Source organism: Octopus sinensis, linkage group LG28 (genome assembly GCF_006345805.1).
Source record: "Octopus sinensis linkage group LG28, ASM634580v1, whole genome shotgun sequence".
Taxonomy (NCBI): domain Eukaryota; kingdom Metazoa; phylum Mollusca; class Cephalopoda; order Octopoda; family Octopodidae; genus Octopus; species Octopus sinensis.
The window spans coordinates 375,239-394,387 of record NC_043024.1 but is presented as its reverse complement, the minus strand read 5'-3'; the positions used below and the strand labels follow the sequence as shown (position 1 = coordinate 394,387).

The 19,149-nt window shown below is 37.8% G+C and overlaps 1 protein-coding gene across 3 annotated transcripts; it reads left to right on the top strand.

The window, feature by feature from the left end:
- The first annotated feature begins 405 nt into the window (after positions 1-405).
- LOC115225912 (E3 ubiquitin-protein ligase ZSWIM2-like) lies at positions 406-16,544 on the top strand. 3 transcript variants are annotated; one of them, XM_036514663.1, is made up of 14 exons: positions 406-531; positions 1,736-1,892; positions 2,656-2,773; positions 3,600-3,834; positions 5,559-5,807; positions 7,433-7,517; positions 8,312-8,439; positions 9,474-9,642; positions 11,002-11,114; positions 11,556-11,753; positions 12,664-12,806; positions 15,119-15,207; positions 16,188-16,418; positions 16,523-16,544. In XM_036514663.1, the coding sequence occupies exons 2-13, from the start codon at positions 1,743-1,745 to the stop codon at positions 16,389-16,391; spliced, it is 1,881 nt and encodes a 626-aa protein (XP_036370556.1). In that variant the 5' UTR covers positions 406-531; positions 1,736-1,742; the 3' UTR covers positions 16,392-16,418; positions 16,523-16,544. The 3 variants fall into 3 exon arrangements, with proteins under 3 accessions (XP_036370556.1, XP_036370557.1, XP_029652776.1); XM_036514664.1 differs by lacking the exon at positions 16,523-16,544 and having other exon boundaries at positions 11,562-11,753; positions 16,188-16,464; XM_029796916.2 differs by lacking the exon at positions 16,523-16,544 and having other exon boundaries at positions 16,188-16,464.
- The last annotated feature ends 2,605 nt before the right edge of the window (positions 16,545-19,149 follow it).

Here is a 19,149-nt window from a genome sequence, read left to right as displayed (position 1 = left end):
ATATATATATATATATATATATAATATATATATATATATATATTGTTATATTTCGGAATGGTCATATTGCCAGTTTAGCAATATATATATATATAACACTTTCTGCTATCGGCACCAGGCCTGAAATTTGAGAGGAGCCGGTTAATCGATTACATCGACTCCAGTGCATCGACTGGTGCTCATTTACCCCCGAAAGGATGAAAAACAAAGTCGACGTCGGCAGGATTTGAACTCAGAACGTAAAGACGGATGAAATGCAGTTTGTCCGGCGTTGCAAACGATTCTGCCAGTTCTTCGCTGCCTCGCATGCACGCGCACGCGCACTCTTGCAAGACGTACAACGGAACACAGACTCGAGACCGTGCAACAAAACTCCAAGACAGAATCATAATGGAGCGCCGGCGTTAGAAGTTTGTAATTCCCTAGCAACTGTAACCCTGGTGAGCGGCGGCAGGCTGACTGCTTTGCCAACCAAGAACACGGTTGAATATTTTTATTTTTGACAGAAGCTAATTTCCACAGCAATGACAGGTAAATTGTGCAGAGATATTTTGATGGTGTCTGTGCGTGTGTGAGATCGTTTTGAGTTTCATGAAAGCCCGTAAAGATATATACGTACACAAACACATATACACGGACACATTTGCACACACACACACACACACACACACGTTGTTACCCAAAGCCACAATTATGTCTGTCTTAGTCACTGACTGGTCTAATTGAACAAAACGATCTCACCCTTGTTTTTTTAAATGTCTGATTACTTATTTTATCGGTGTCTTTCAACCAAATCGCTAAGTTACAGGGATGTAAGCAAACTAACAGCAGTTGTCAAACAGCAGGGAGGGGTGGGGTGACAAACACACACACACATAGGATGGGCTTCCACATAGTTTCCATTTACTAAATTCCCTCACAGTTCATTGGTCAACCCATGGCTCTAGTAGAAGGTGCTGTGCAGTGGGAATGAACCTGGAATCACATGGTTGCAAAGTGAACTTCTTCATTACACAGCCACACCTGCACCTAGACGTCTAAGGTAAAGTAAAGACCCCCTTCGGTCATGAGTGACCATGGGATTGCACCTATAAGGTTCCCCTCTGAGGCACAAGTCTTGGCACCATTGTTTTACGGAAGACCAGCAGTCACCCATGAATACCAGCCTCTCTTCTCCATGCCACTGATGTTATCCATGAGAAAAGCAAAGACTGATACAGCTTGGCACCTGTGACATTGCAACTCATGTCTCCAGATGAGTGAATTGGAACAACGTGAAATAAAGTGTCTTGCTTAAGAACACAACACACAACCTAGTCTAGGAATCGAACTCACTACCTTGTGATTGTGAGCCTGACCCTCTAACCACTGAGCCATACACCTTCACATTCAAAATATAAACAATAATAAACCATAAAATAAAATTTTAGTTTCTAAGATGAAACAAAACTAAACAGTAAAATGGAAAATAATGTTTATTTTTGTATATTTCCACTTAATTAATTACTATATTTAATTACAAAGTCTTTGATCAGATCCTCACCATGACAGCACAAACACTTCAAAACTATTTTTAATCATATAAACCACTTTGAATATTATTTTACAAAGTTTAAAAGTGATTTCTTTTGTGCCATAAACCATTTACCATTTCTGTGGTATCTCGCTTCCTTTGATGCCCTGAACACATCCTTGTTTTGCTCAATGGTTAATCCAGCGATTCTTTGTCTTGCAGTATTGAGATGAACAGTGAAGAATGTTATCAAAAAACATGCAGTGAAGTTGTCAATAGCAACCAGCTTCTATCACTCTCAGCCAAAATCTACATCTTGAGAACGTTTGGACCTCTCGCATTTTTGTTGAAGGAAGATGGGGAAGAGAAGAATTTCAAGGTAAGCTACTAACACATACCAACCACCCAAGTTATTATTATTATAATTAATGTTATTAAGGCAGTAAGCTGACAGAATTGTTAGGATGCTGAGCGAAATGCTTAGTAGTATTTTGACAATTGCTGTGTTCTGAGTTCAAATTCCACCGAGGTCAACTTTGCCATTGTTATCTACTCTTTACTCCCTTTTACTTGTTTCAGTCATTTGACTGCGGCCATGCTGGAGCACCGCCTTTAGTCGAGCAACTCGACCCCGGGACTTATTCTTTGTAAGCCCAGTACTTATTCTATCGGTCTCTTTTTGCCGAACCGCTAAGTGACGGGGATGTAAACACACCAGCATCAGTTGTCAAGCAATGCTTGCGGGACAAACACACAAACACAAAGATACACACATATATATATATACATATATATAACAGGCTTCTTTCAGTTTCCGTCTACCAAATCCACTCACAAGGCATTGGTCGGCCTGGGGCTATAGCAGAAGACACTTGCCCAAGGTGCCACGCAGTGGGACTGAACCCGGAACCATGTGGTTGGTTAGCAAGCTACTTACCACACAGCCACTCCTGCGCCTATCTAGTGAGCGATATTTCGACATCTTGTGTATCTTCAACTGGTTCAAAAAATAAATTTGTCAATCTACTTCATTTTGGTTAATATAGGAAGGATTGAGGTAACTCCTCCTGAAGATATAAAGTATGGATGTACGAATGCCATAATGTGTCATTGTCATTGTCAATCTATTTAACTTCTGTCAGACGTTCCTGGGCCGGAAGCACTGCTGTTCTTGTAGTCTATTCCTGAGAACCAAAGAACTCTGCAGGCATATCTGCTGGCTCCTCCTGAAGAAGTTCCGCCTCACCATGAAAGATCCACGTAAATATGATCTGTTGTTAATTTATACACACATGGGCATGCATAACACTGTGTGTGTGTGTGTGCATCTATCTACACACACACACATGCATATATATATATATACATATATATATATACATACACACACACACATATATATATTATATATTATATATATATGTGTATATATATATATATATTTTAAATTCATTTATGTCAATGTTTTGGTTATGCAGATGAAGCTCCTATCCCATTATGCCAGCCACCATCTAATGCTGCTGACTGGGAAACCAGTTTTTTGGAGTTGCATCATGATTATACCAATATAATATAGGATAAATATAATAATAACAACAATAATCCTAGAATGGAATTATAAACATCACACACAGCAATGCATTAAATGTTTATAAATTCCATCTTAGAATTATTGTTATTATTATATATACTTGTAGAAAGGCCTCCCACCAGGCAGTTTTCTGCTTGTCCCTTGATAATATTTTCACATTTGATTCCCAGTTCTAATCATTATTATATTTTATGTCTAATTATTTATTTGTAAAATAGTGCCCACTCGCTTAGTAAATATTGCTTTCATTATTTTATCACAGTCATAATCGCCCTGTTTTAAACAAACATCACGGTAGTCCAACAAAAGAGGGAGAAGCAGTTTGTCAAGTTTTACCTTCCCCTCAAAACAACATAGAGCATCTTTGTATGAAAAAAAATTTTTAAACTCTTTTTTTTACACCCCACTTCATTCCACTCTGGACCTATTTTGGCCAATGTTTTTGCATTTCTTGATGTCCAAATTGATTTCTTCTTTCAACATTTTTGGTTGCAGTGAGTTGGCAGAAAGGACTATCAGAAAGAGAAATTGATGACTTACTTGCCAAATCAGCAAGCGATGCCGCTGCCAACAAGACACAGACAAACACAGAGCAGTCAGCAGAATCAGTGCCTCCAGCAGATGGCGCTGAACTCAACACTGTCCCCCAGAGAAAAATTGATGAAGATTCTGTTTGTCCAATTTGTTTGGACAATTTACTCAAGTCTCACCTGCCTGTCACATACTGCAGGTAAGTAGTAGTAGTAGTAGTAGTAGTAGTAGTTGCTGCAGTAGCAGCAGCAGCAGCATTTGTTGTTTATCCTCTTCAGGTCCAAACATAATTGAACAGATGAAAAGAAGGTCTTCCAGATATGACCACCCAACCTTTTCATCAGGAACTTACATGATAGAAAGTGTCCTTCTTTTCTGAGATGGTGAAAGTGTGATTTGAGAGAGATTTGAACTCACACAGCCAATCATTGGTTCTTTTATCTTCTATCTTCTGTCTTTTACCGGTTTCAGTCATTAGACTGCGGCCATGCTGGAGCACCACTTTGAATTTTTAGATGAACGAATCAACCCCAGTAATATTTTTGTTTTTTAAGCCTGGTACTTATTCCATTGGTCTTTTGCCAAACTGTTAAGTTACAGGGATGTAAACATACCAACACCGGTTGTCAGTTGGTGGTGGTGGACAAACATATACACACACACACATGCACACATGCATATTCAATGGGCTTCTTTCAGTTTCCATCTACCAAATCCCCTCCCAAGGCTTTGCTCAGCCTGAGGCTATAGCAGAAGACACTTGCCCAAGGTGCCATGCAGTGGAATTGAACTCGGAACCATGTGGCTGGGAAGCAAGCTTCTTACCACATAGCCATTTATAGTGTTTAGAGTATGATATGAGGTAAATTTAGCTGCTATTTTTTTTGCAGGCTGAGTGACTGCATAGACGCTCCTGGTTGGCTTATACCATCGTGTGTGTGAGTGTTTGTGTGAGTGTGTGTGTGAGTGTATGTGTGAGTGTGTGTGTGTATAGGAATGTATGATACACGTACAAACATGCATGCACACACACACACACACACACATTCATGCATGCACACGCACACACACACACTCACACATACACATACACACATATATGTGATTCAGACAGAGGGCTTTTGTGTGCTTGGTTGACCTATTAGATATAATAGCCAAATTTGCTTTCACAGCTGTGTTGCCTGCCTGACATGGTTGTCCCACAATGATGAAGACACACAACAATTTGGCAAGGTCAACACTCCACCTCCCAGGCTCTAACAAAGGATGTAATTACAAGCTTGACGAATGGATCATGACTGCCTCAGCCTGCGCTTCTATTACTGTCTGCCCTCACAACTAAACAGACTCCAGGATGGCAGTAATGTAGTGTTTGCAGATGTCTATATATATATATAAATAAATAAGAAAATGGAGAAACACATTAATTGGTTTATCAGCTTTACGATATAAGAATGTTGTCTTATTTAATTAACAAAACTACAACCATAATAACATACATACATACAGTATAAAATTCAATACATTTAAGATAACAATATATATATATATATATATATATGTGGAGGCGCAATAGCCCAGTGGTTAGGGTAGCAGACTCGTGGTCGGAGGATCGCGGTTTCGATTTCCTGACCGGGCGTTGTGTGTGTTTATTGAGTGAAAACACCTAAAAGCTCCACGAGGCTCCACCAGAGGATGGTGGCGACCCCCTGTTGTACCCTATCGCCACAACTTTCTCTCACTCTTTCTTCTTGTTTCTTGAGTAACGCTGCGATGGACTGGGGGGAACACATATGCCACGGAAACTGGGCTCATGAGACTGGCTAGGCTTCAAAAGGGTGATGTATATATATATGTGTGTATGTGTCTACATATGCATTTTCTTACTGTTTTCCTTTTCGCTTCTTCTTCTTCTTCTTCCAGATATGGTTGTGGTAACAACATCCACATAAAATGCATGAAAATCCATGCTGAGCACCAGACAACCACAGGCTCTGAGGAGAAAGATACTGTGATGTGCCCCATGTGCCGCGGGGTTTTTGTTAGCCTTGAGAAACTGAAGATAGAGGAGCGCAACTCAATGAGTGGCGTGGCCTTCCCCGTGAAACACTACCATTACGGATTAGAGTGCTCAACCTGCCATTTGAAGCCAATTATTGGAAACTGCTACAAGTAATTAGGATGTGACATTGTTAATATTGTTTGCTGTTGATGTTGTTGGTGTTGTTGTAAACAGATTCACAGATGTATCCACACACATACACAAACACATATATACAGTGCACGCACATACAGTGGACTCTTGCACAAACCACATTCACATAGGCACACACACACAAACACACACACACATAGAGAAACACATACACATATAAACACACATACAGAGGCATACACACTTGCATATATCCATACTACTACATGTCGATATCACCACATGTCTGCACCATCACATGTTCAAGCCAGCTCAATGTTCTCTGTTATACTAATATGTTGTCTGCTAGCCGGGTCCATTAGAGGAGCTTTTCATGATAGCCACACGATTCTATGAATTCATATATTCACTATAAATTTATGTATATATATATATATATGTACACACACACACACACACACATACATAAATACATACACACACACACACACATACATACATTGGATTACTAATTCCCACTTTCAAAGGTTTGCATTTGGAAGTCCAAGAACAAGAAATATCAACCAAACACCTGATGCACAACAGGGACAGATATGCAAGAGAAGCAGCAAAATGTGACAACCGATGCACATTTTGTGGAGTTAACACCGAAGACATCACCCACATCACAAGCAGTTGTCCGAAAATGTCATCACAATATTATCTATCGATGAGACATGATGTTGTATCTATATTTATAAGAATTTATCAAGTAGTTAACGTGAAAAACCTCACAAGGGAAAAATTTATTAATTATTCCCTTTAAATATATTTATTTATATTAAGGGAATTAATATACATAAATGACTCATGCTAGGAGGGACTCTTAAAGTCAAAAATACACCATAATAAACACATTATGGTAGTTTTGACTTTAAGAGTCCCTCCTAGCATGAGGCATTTATGTAGAGTAATGCCCTTAATATAAATAATATATATACATATATTCCATGCTTCCATGCTTTCTGAGATTCGCCAACACTACACCTGATTTTCTCCCCTCCATACACACACAACCATGTATCTGACTCATACATTGTTCGCTTTCCAGACATTTGTACATTACTGCATGTACTCTATACACACTTTCTGACAAGTTGTGGTGCACCTGAGCACTGTATACAATAATTTCATTATATTATAATTGACAGTTGTCAGTTGTGGAACACGGCTGTCACTACAGAAACCTGATGATTGCGTAGTGCATGGAAGTACTTGTTTTATCACAAGAAATATCAAAAGCACAAATTTCATAATTTGCATAGTAAACACAGCAATGTCACTCAGCACATTACCTCATGAAGGTCACTGCTAGCTCTCACTGTGCACGCAACCATATAATAAGATATATAATATCTTATTATTATAATGTAAAATTGTAAGAACTGTAAATAATAAAATGTAAAAATCAGACTAGGTTGGAATTTCATTGCTCAATATATTCTTCTCTACACAATCATACAAACTCTGATCTCCTTCCCTGAGTGGCTTTTATTAGTTTGCATGTATCATGTCCTCCTGTTGTTGTTTTTTTCTAGTGTTTTTCCTTTGATTTTTTGGAGATTAATTTTATATATATATATATATATATTCATACATACAGGTGTACTATATGCAACAGCTTTTACCTGTGTCAACATTGCTTCAACACATCAGTCCATGAGGAGCATCAGTTCAAGTTTAGACAGGTGAGTATGTGTATATATATATATGTATATATATGTATGTAAGTATGTATATACTAGGAATGGGTATTTTTGAAGAAACATGCATTTTGCTTGCTGAAGTAAGCGAGCTGCTTGAAAATGCCCCAAGAGGGAATGCTGGAAGTTGTATCTACAGAATCTGGGGACATTTATGTCTGTCAAGAACTGGGCTCATTCATAACAATTGACATATGTTAGTGCATAAGTGTACTTGTCTATGTGTGTATATCAGCATGTATATATATATATGCATGCACATGAATGTGATTGTGTCAGTGTATATATATATATATATAAAGACCCATCAAGGCAAGGGAAATTGTAGCCATGGCCAATGTCAGTGTCGTATGTAAGAGGCACTGTTCAAACGTTGGGCCTCATGGAGGTGGTGACAAATGGCCGGTACTTTTGGCAATATACTGTCTTATTGTATATCCAGGACTACATTGCCCTATACAACCTTCGTTTCTTAAGATGATATCAAGAGATTTGATGAAATTTGGCTGCATTTTCTTGTAGCAGATATAAGCATTCCCTCCATGACCATCTAATCTAGGACTACCTCTTCAATGTGTCCTTCCCTGATGATAGAGTGTGATATTAAATAGGGAGTGACATGGCTGTTGCTTCTAATTGGTTGAATGACCTCAGATGCCATTTGTTTTATGCTCTGTAGCTATGACAGTGACTGACCTCCAACCTTTTTACTTTGTAACATTGACCTTTGACCCTTGTACTTTGTAGCAGTGACCAACAGTTTACTGTCTTCATTACAGAGGAGAACACAGAGGTGGAAGATGGTTGAAAGGAGTTTTAATTACTCCCTACCTGAGGCCTTGATCAAGAATTTGATGAGACGTGACCTGAAAGATGATGACTATGAAAGTCTTCTTCAGTTAGACAGGTAAGTTAGACAGGTAAAATGTCTTTAAATAAACTAGTATGTTAGATAGGTTAAGATGTCTTTAGTTAGACAAGTAAGTTAGTCAGTTTAAGATGTCTTCAATTAGACAGGTATGTTAGACAGGCAAGATGTTTTTAGTTAGACAGGTAAAATGATTTCAGTTAAACAGGTTAAGTTAGACAAGTGCATTAGAAATGTAAGATATGTTCAGTTAGACAAGTAAATTAGGCAGGTAAGCTGTTATCGGATAGACAGGTAAGAGAAACAGGTAAGATGACTTTAGTTACCTGCATAAAATAGACAAAAAAAATGACTTTAGTTAGACAGAAAAGTGTCTTCAGTTAGACAGGTAAGATGTTTTTAGTTAGACAGATAAGAGAACTTCTGGTAGATTAAGTTAGACAGGTAAGTCGGGTAGGCTGTGTAGACTGGTGCTTTTAAGAGGTAAGTTACACAGGTAAGTGAAACAATTAAGATGTTTTCAGTTAGATATGTAAGATATACAGGTAAGTTACAAAAGATATATACAAGATTCTTTTCTGAAGGACAGATAAGTTAGATGGGTAAGATGCACTAGCAGTGGTAATAGTAATGGCAAGAGAAGTATTAGTGGTAATAGTAGTAGTAGTAGCAGCAGCAGCATGAAGATGTGTGGCTTTGTGGTTAAGGTATTTAGAACATGATTGCAAGGTTGTGAGTTCAATTCCCAGCAATGCTCCAGTCGACTCAGCTGGCATCAATGAGTTGTACCTGTATTTCAAAGGGTCAGCCTTGTCCCCTTCTGTGTTGTGTTGAATCTTTCTGAGGATTACATTAAGGGTACACAATGTCTGTGGAGTACTCAACCACTTGTACATTAAGTTCATGAGCAGGCTGTCCCATAGATCAGATCAACTGGAACCCTCGTTGTCATAATGAACAGAGTGCCAGTTTTAGCAGCAGCAACAGCAGCAATGTGGTAGTAGTAGTAGTAGTCTCTGTTAGTTTAGTTGTTGTTGTTACTGTTGTTATTGTGAACAGTTTTTATTTTGCAGTGACGAATTCACACAGTTCAACTCCCTCTCAGAGAAGATCATAGAGTCACTTCCCCTCGAGACTGTAACCGAGAACAGTGTCCTGCTGTCCACTGGGGCACAGTGCCACATCTGTCTCGGTCCCTTCCAGGTATCAACGCTGGTGCGGAGACTGCCATATAGACACAAGGTAAGTGGTTGGACTTTTCTCAACATGGTTATGAAGGGGCAAGGAAACCATTTTTCTGAAAGCTCTGAGGAACAAAATTAAGGTTTGTGAATTATCCCCAACTCCTCTCTCAGGAATTTTATTACAAGGAATCCCAAAGCGACTGTAATCTACACCATCTGAAATATATTTGTAGAAACTTTCATTGATAAACATCCATTTTTGAGAAAGTTATGAGGAAACAAATTCAGTGGGGCACATTTCTGTAGTTATGCCCTAAATTTTCTGACCAAGTATTATTAGATGAATAACAGATACAAAGGAAAAATTAGACAGAAAATATGTTTTTGGCAAAAAACTCACGAGTGAGGAGAGCTCAATGAAGAATCCAATTCTTTGAGTTCCACAGATTCGGTTTCTTTCCCTGAATGACCTCACTCACATGCTTCAAAATGTCACAGCTGAACTCTTGATTGACAGTCTGTCCCTAGGGGACAAATTCTCAATGCACGATACCACATTTCTGGGGCTGATGTTTGTGGCAGGTCTTCCAGATTGCTCATCGTCTTCCAGGGATGTTCTGCTTTTGAAGTGCCCATGCCCGTTGAAACATTGCATAGGACCCTCCTGTCATCACCACAAGCTTGCCAAAGCATGTTCAATGTCTCTGTAGCAGACTTCCCAAGTTTAGTGCAAAATTTCACATTGGCTCTTTATTCCTGTCCATGACAAAAATCACAAACTACAGCAGACGCACGTGATTGCAGAAGCACAAATTTCGCAACTTGCAAATTAAACACAGCAAATGTCACTCAGCACATTACCTCATGAAGGTCACTGCTAGCACTCACTGTGCACGCAACCGTATGCTGCCATCTGTTGGTGCATTACATAACTAGTCCAAGAATGTTTTGATGCCACTTTGTATGTGTGTGGGTGTGGGTGTTTGCTTCTCCATAAATATATGATTGTGTATTTGTGGATTGCTGCTAGTCAAGAATTGTCTGAGATAAGGTCTTCAGTGGTGCCAAAATGAACCCCTGCATGATTTAGCTCATGTTCAAAATCTTCTTTCCTTCTGCATTATGGTACTCAGAGTACCTCTGTGAAAGCCAACAAAAAAAGGCAATGAAAGCATCTTTACCTTAACCACAAAGAGAGTCTTTAAGATGATGTGACAGCCTCTAGGTGGTCATTGATCTTGCTAGAAATATCAACTAAATCTTACTCAAAACACGGTTAAACAACAGCAACAACGGCAACCACAATTACAGCATGCTCTCCGTGTACCGCCAATAACTCCTGTCCATCTCTCTCCTCTACATCAAAGCACTCCTTTATTCACCATTAATGTTACAATAATTCTGTGCATCTTTCCAGTTCCATCGTGAATGCATTGACAACTGGCTCCTCCATTCTCGTTCCGTGTGTCCCATTGATGGCACAAACGCTTGGAATGCCAATGCTGTCTTCAAGAAGAATAACCAAAAATGGTAAGAATATTTACTTTTGTTATTGTAGTATATACGCCTGTATATGTATGTATGTATGTATGTATGTATGTATGTGTGTATGTATGTATGTATGTATGAATGAATGTATGTATGTATGTGTGTATGTATGTATGTATGTATGTATGTATGTGTGTATGTATGTTTGTATCAATGAATGAATGTATGTATGTATGTGTGTATGTATGTATGTATGTATGTATGTGTGTATGTATGTTTGTATCAATGAATGAATGTATGTATGTATGTGTGTATGTATGTATATGTCTTTGTGTGTGTGTGTGTGTGCGTACATGCGTGCGTGTGTTGATAGTGCCAGTGCTGGTGGTGATGATGATGACGATGATGATTATTATTATTATTATTATTATTATTATTATTATTAGTATTAGTATGATTATTATTATTACGTTTCCGTTGCAGCCAAAGCAAGAAGAAAGAACCTCCGACAGAAGAGTTGTCTCTGAATATTTCAGGACTTGCCATTTATCCTGAGAGTCAGCACAAGTTGGGCCTGGGAAAAACTAAAAAGACAGTAACCACGGCAACAAAGTCACTGAAGGCCAGTGACACAGACAGTGACCTCTCTCTTGCAGGAATGACCATCAAGTCGGCCAACAGGTGAGATTCTGTGGCCTCATTCCTGATTTTGTTTGCATTCAATTATTTTGCAATTTATTATGGCAGAGGTCTTCATTTTACCTCCAATCATAGGTGAAGGTGTGGCTGTGTGGTAAGAAGCTTGCTCCCCAACCTCATGGTTTCAGGTTCAGTCCCACAGGATGACCAAAAACCTTGTGAGTGGATTTGGTAAATGGAAACAGAAAGAAGCCCATAGTATATATACTTTGAATGAAATGAAGCCAATAATGCTTCGCTGGATGTGCAATGTCAGTGTGAATGTTCAACAAAGTGTAAGCATCTTGAGAGAAAAGTTGGGCATAAGAGGAATCAGATGTGGTGTGCAAAAGAGATGGTATGGTCACGTGATGCGTATGGACGTGGACAGCTGTGTAAAGAAGTGCTGATCTCTCACTGTGGAGAGAACTTGTTGTAGAGGTAGACCCAAGAAGATATGAGACTTTGAACCTCACAGAGGCAATAACTACTGACTGAGATTTTTGGCTTGAGAGGACCCATCAAGGCAAGTGCACCTATGCTGGTGGCACGTAAAGAACATCTTTTGAATGCTGGGCCTCACAGAGACAAAGTGGCTGAGTTCCTTTCGCAAATGTTTTGGTCAAATATGACTGATTTCAATGCCAAAGGGTTATGTGACACTCACAGATCATGTAAGTCAACATGTCACATGTATAGGTCATGTGATCATAGGCTGATGCCACCAACACTACCACCACCACCACTACTACCTCCACCACTACCACGATGACGAACACCATGACCACCACTACCACCACTATCCCCACCATCAAAACTACCACTACCAGAACCACCTCTGCTAGCAGTAGCATCACCACCACCACCACCATCAATTCAATTATTTAATTTTCTTTTCTTCTTCTTTTCACAGAAATTCTTCACCAAACCAGAAATCTTCTGGTAATTCTGACAAACTGCTGAATGCTGCCAATGGGGATGCCTGTCCGTCAAACAGAAAGCCCAACAGTGCAATGTCCTCTCGTCGTAGGTCACTTGTTTTACCACCTCTTAGAGGTAATTCCATGAATCTGTTTCCTTAGCTTTTTACTGCAAACAGAGGCAGGGGACTGATGAGGAGGCAATCATCTAATTCTCATATTTCCCTCTAGAATTGACATTCACAAAAGAAACCTCTACCCCTAGTTTAAAACAGTTTACAACATGTTTCAAGTGGTTTGGGCCACATGTTCCACTTGGAACATGTGGGGTAGGGTCCACGGGAATTTTATGGTCTACTGTTGTTTCAGTTAAGAGTAAATCTCCATGTGGTGGCTCATAAAGGAGTCCTTAATGAATAAGGTGGAGAGGGTCACCTCCAGAGGAAAGGTTATTTACAACTACTTTTGGAAGTCCTTGTTCTATGAAAATATAGGGAAAGTCACTCTTTAGATCAGGGGGCAGAGAACACCCACCTCACCTGTATTAAAATTTTAAATTGTCAACTGATGAAGACAAAAAATTTATTCTAAATTTTCATGTTCCACTTGGAACATGTGGGGTAGGGTCCATGGAGAATTTTATGAGCTCCTGTTGTTGCAGTTGAAAGTAAATTTAAACATGATGGCCCCTAAAAAACCCTTTCCTTGTGAATAATGCAGACAGAATCACTTCTTGAGAGAAGGTTATGTACAACTATTTTAGGAAGTCCTTGTTGTGTGGAAACATAGGAAAAGTCACTTCTTAGATCAGGGGATAGGGAACCCTTTCATCTATGATCAGATTTAAAATTGCCTGCTGATAAAGTCTCTGAAAACCATATCAAAATAAAAACATTGATTTAAACCTCATGAAAAAACTTACTACACAGGTGTGAGCAAAAGTAGGTACACAGTCACTTAATATGAGTGAAATCTACTTTTCATTTCTCTATTTTTAAGCAATTCATTAATTGACTAATGGACCCAGGGAGGATGTCTAATTCATTAGAAACCTTCTTTTTTGATTTCTGGAAACCTTGAGTGAATGGTTGAACCACAAACATTTCCTTTTCTTCAATAGTAATGCTGACCATCAACCACTTTTCTGTGCATTGCAGATGGACCCAATCTGCTTGAATTTGTCACTTATTCTGTAAACTGTTAATCTTGACAAAACCGATCTTTTGAAATTGTTCAGTAGATTTCTGTGTAACCATTTCTGCTTCCTCTGTTTCTCAGTAGAGTTTGATGATCCATTGCTGTTCATCATTGGTCAAATTTCCAACCAAATAATAAATATCTGAAATTAGGAATAATTATTTTATTACAGAAAGAAGTAGTTAAAAACAACATAAAATCATAGAATTCTTTTCCTAAAAAAAGAAATTGAGAAATGAAAGAAGATTCTAGTTATACTAAGCAACTGTATACCTACTTTGACCCCTACCTGTATAATATTGGGTTGAGGAATAATTCATGAGTGTTCTTTTCAAATTTATTTTAAACAAAAAAAATATAAATTAATCAATAATATATTCTCCATTGTTGTTTACGACTTCCTGCCATCGTTCAATAAGTTTTTCGATGCTTTGGCAATAGAAACCTCCTTGTCTTGACTCAAAGAATTCGTCTAATCAAGGCCTCAATTCCACATCATCATTGAACAAGACACTCTGTGCACAGCATTCGAAAATGGTCGAAAGAGATGAAAATCTGATCAGCCAATTTTCTCGTTATTTGATCTGAATTTTTGTGAAGACATTGATTCAATCATTCTTCATTGAGCTCAATTGGTTGACCAGTGTGTAATCCAACCTTGAGGTCAAAATTCCCATTTTTGAAGTGCGAAAACCAACAGCAGGAAGTACTTTGAGGCTTTGCTCCTTCTCCATGCACAACACAAATCTCATGAGCAGCTTCGGCCGCCTTAACACCTCAATTAAATGCAAAAAGCAAATGGTGTCGAAAATGCTCAGTTTTGTCCACTTGACATTCCATTTTAATGATCTGAAAATACACAAAAATCAATAAAATTAAAAAATCAAAACACACCATCTTCTTGAGCAAAAAATTCTCTTTTAAATGACATAAAACATTTTGCCAATGCGTTTTATTTCTGTGTGGATTTTTAAATTTGAAAAAAATGCTCATGAATTATTCCTCAAGCCAATACACACCTCAGGTTATGTCATGCTGAAAATTTCTAAAAAGAATGAAATAGTTCTATACATAGTGTTACAATAACAATAAGAACAGCAACAATAACAAACAAATAACAAGAACAATCCAACTGACAACAATTATCATAAAATGTAATTCATTTTTTTCCTAAATCTATATTATTATTATGATTATTATTATGATTGTTATTATTATTATTATAACTGTTTATGTAAATTCCTGTGGCAGTGAGAAAGAAAATCTTGAGACATTCAGCAAATTCCGTTTCTAATTCTGACAAGAACTCTGGCAACAATGGAATCAGTAAAATTCTTCAGGTGAGTCAGTTACCAACCGAATAACATTAGTCTCTAACCCTAACCACTAAGGCCCCTAATTTTGGGGGATGAGGAGATCAGATTAAACCAATGTGAGTGATTAACTGTTGGTTATTTGAGCTGTGGGCCAAGAAGCTGGTTTCCTAACCACCCGGGTGTAGGCACACGCACGTGTGTGTGTGTGCATACACATATATATACATACACACACACATGTATATATATGTGTGTGTGCATATATGTATATTTGTATGTGTGTGATCACTTCAACACTTGACGTGTGGCACACAGTGCCCCTATTCAGGCAACATCGATTCAATGGAGAGAGGGTGAGCTAATGTGCAACACAAACATTTGATAAACACAGGCGCAGGAGTGGCTGTGTGGTAAGTAGCTTGCTTACCAATCACATGGTCCCGGGTTCATTCCCACTGCATGGCACCTTGGGCAAGTGTCTTCTGCTATAGCCTCGGGCCAACCAAAACCTTGTGAGTGGATTTCGTAGAAAGAAACTGAAAGAAGCTCATGCACCCACTACACTCGCGGAGTGGTTGGCGTTAGGAAGGGCATCCAGCTGTAGAAACACTGCCAGACCAGACTGGAGCCTGGGGCAGCCCCTGGCTCCCCAGACCCCGGTCGAACCGTCCAACCCGTGCTAGCGCGGAAAACGGACGTTAAACGATGATGATGATGATGATGATATATATATATATATATACATATATATAAATGTGTGTGTTTGTCCCCCCAACATTGATTGACAACCAATGGTAGTGTGTTTACGTCCCCATAACTTAGCAGTTCGGCAAAAGAGACCGATAGCATAAGTACTATTTCACCTTTGTTATGGGCTCATCAGTACAACATAATTTGAGATTGTGGAATTAGTTGGTTTGTATTCATAGATAAAAGAACAGCAACTGTTGAATGAAACCGAGATAAAGATAAGACATGTTGATTCTCTTCTGTTCTCCTTTCAGCCATTTTGTCACCTGGTTTTGACTGATAAAGCAGAGCCTGAGACTGAAAACATAAGACTGAGGAGCAACCTGCTGGAAGGGCAATACGTAGACGAACTTCGTCGTTCACCATTGGAGGATAAAACAGCCAAATCTCAAAAGAAACAGTTGATTAAAGATGAAGATTTGCATCTGCAAGGCTCAGGAGTTAGCTGTCTCTTGTGATTGTGTGATTGCTGTGTATGCATGTGTGTGTGTGTTTATGTATGTGTGCGTTTATGTGTGTATATGTGTCCTGCGTATTTTCGTATGTATGTATGTATGTATGCATGTATATATGTTGCATGAATGTGTGCATGTGTGTGTGTGTGTGTGTGTCTGCAAACAGATGTATGTATATGTATACATGCACACAAATATATATATGTGCATACATGCATGCATACATTCATAAATACACACATACACACCTGCATGTGTATATATATATATATATATATATATATATATACATATATATATATACATATATATATATATATATATATAATCAACTAATAAGGGTGAGAAAATTGGATACTAATTTAATAGTACCATCAATTTAACACCAAGTGGCTTAGTGCATAAAAACCAGGAATACAATAAATTTTATACGTAAATATAAGAGAGTGACCACTATGTGGTTGACTCTAGCACTAAAAATAGATCCGCTGAAATAGATTCTTAGCGGATCTATTTTTAGTGCTAGAGTCGACCACATAGTTGTCACTCTCTTATATTTACGTATATATATATATACATATTTGCACATATAGATACATATATCCATACATATGCATACGGCCATACACACACATGCACATACATACACACACACACACACACACATAAATGCATACATACAAACGTACATGCAAACATGTACTCACACAAATATGCTAAACCTTTACAAAAGTAATGATTGTTGTCTTTCTCTTTCAATTAAAAAGCAAAACAAAAGGGAAAAAAAATAAAAAAGATCTGCAATATACTGTATAAGGATTGTTATTATTATTATTATTGAGTGAGAGAGCAGTGCATGCCATCAAAGTGACACTGGGGTAAAATATACGAAGCTTGGTATCCCCATCATGACTACCCGTCTGATAAGGGTACACCAGGCACATGCATCACAACCATATGTGTGCGACATGGTGATCTCATATCAAGATAAACAGCACATGACCTTGCAGGTAGAGCCAAGTTAGAATTTTCTTCAGGTGAGTAACCCATCCCACTCAAAAGGTCCCTGAATAAGGGTTGTTTAAGGATGTTGAACGAAACACCCATGTTTCCAGAGGTGGATTATCCAAACCCCAAAGAATCCCTCTCAACACATGGCTACGATGCTCCCCCACTACTTCTGCTCGTGATCAGAGATGCACATATCATCAGCCACTAAGGGACATGCTCAACTGATTAAGATCAAACAACTGACAAGCAAATCTGTGGTATTGAGCAGAATATTTGCTGTAGCCCATCTTTTATACCAAGACATAACAATGTACATGATAACACTTCCAATCAGTTAAGATCAGAAGCCATGAGAGCCACTGCCTGGTACTGCTCAGGGCATGGCCACTGCCTGGTACTGCATCAGGGCACTTATTATTATTATTATTATATTATTATTATTATTATTATTATATTATTATTATTATTAGACACATATTCAGGCCTTGTGCCTTTTGTAGAAAGGATTATTATTACTTATATGACCATGGACCATGTATAAGCAATTTATAACAAACTTCACCAGAAATATCAATATTCCACTTGATACTTTATATCAGACAAGACCAGACAAAAGACACACAAAAAAACAACAAAAAAACTAAAAAACACTAATATTTTATGATCTTTTGCTATTTTTGCTATATTCCTTAAATTTTGTTTTTATGTTCATTTTTAAAAACCAGTAAATCAAAACCATAATAAAGGCATTCAAACATTTTGGAATATAAATTTATTGTTTCAAGGAAGGAATAAAAAGAATTGCCTGATTAATGCCGATCTAGTTCTTGTTTTCTTTATATCTTTACCTCTGCCAAGGAAGTTGGTTTGTCTGTCCGTCTGTGTGCAAAATAACTCAAAAAGTTGTGATCAGTATTTGATGAAACTTGATAATGACACAAAGAACAAATGATGAAATTTTGGTAGTGATCCAAGAATTTGTATGGATTCTTGAAGGATTTGTATGTATGTATGTGTGTGTGTGTGTATGTGCATATGTGTGTGTGTGTGGTGTGTGTGTCTGCAAACAGATGTATGTATATGTATACATGCACACAAATATATATATGTGCATACATGCATGCATACATTCATAAATACACACATACACACCTGCATGTGTATATATATATATATATATATATATATATATATACATATATATATATACATATATATATATATATATATATAATCAACTAATAAGGGTGAGAAAATTGGATACTAATTAATAGTACCATCAATTTAACACCAAGTGGCTTAGTGCATAAAAACCAGGAATACAATAAATTTTATACGTAAATATAAGAGAGTGACCACTATGTGGTTGACTCTAGCACTAAAAATAGATCCGCTGAAATAGATTCTTAGCGGATCTATTTTTAGTGCTAGAGTCGACCACATAGTTGTCACTCTCTTATATTTACGTATATATATATATACATATTTGCACATATAGATACATATATCCATACATATGCATACGGCCATACACACACATGCACATACATACACACACACACACACACACATAAATGCATACATACAAACGTACATGCAAACATGTACTCACACAAATATGCTAAACCTTTACAAAAGTAATGATTGTTGTCTTTCTCTTTCAATTAAAAAGCAAAACAAAAGGGAAAAAAAATAAAAAAGATCTGCAATATACTGTATAAGGATTGTTATTATTATTATTATTGAGTGA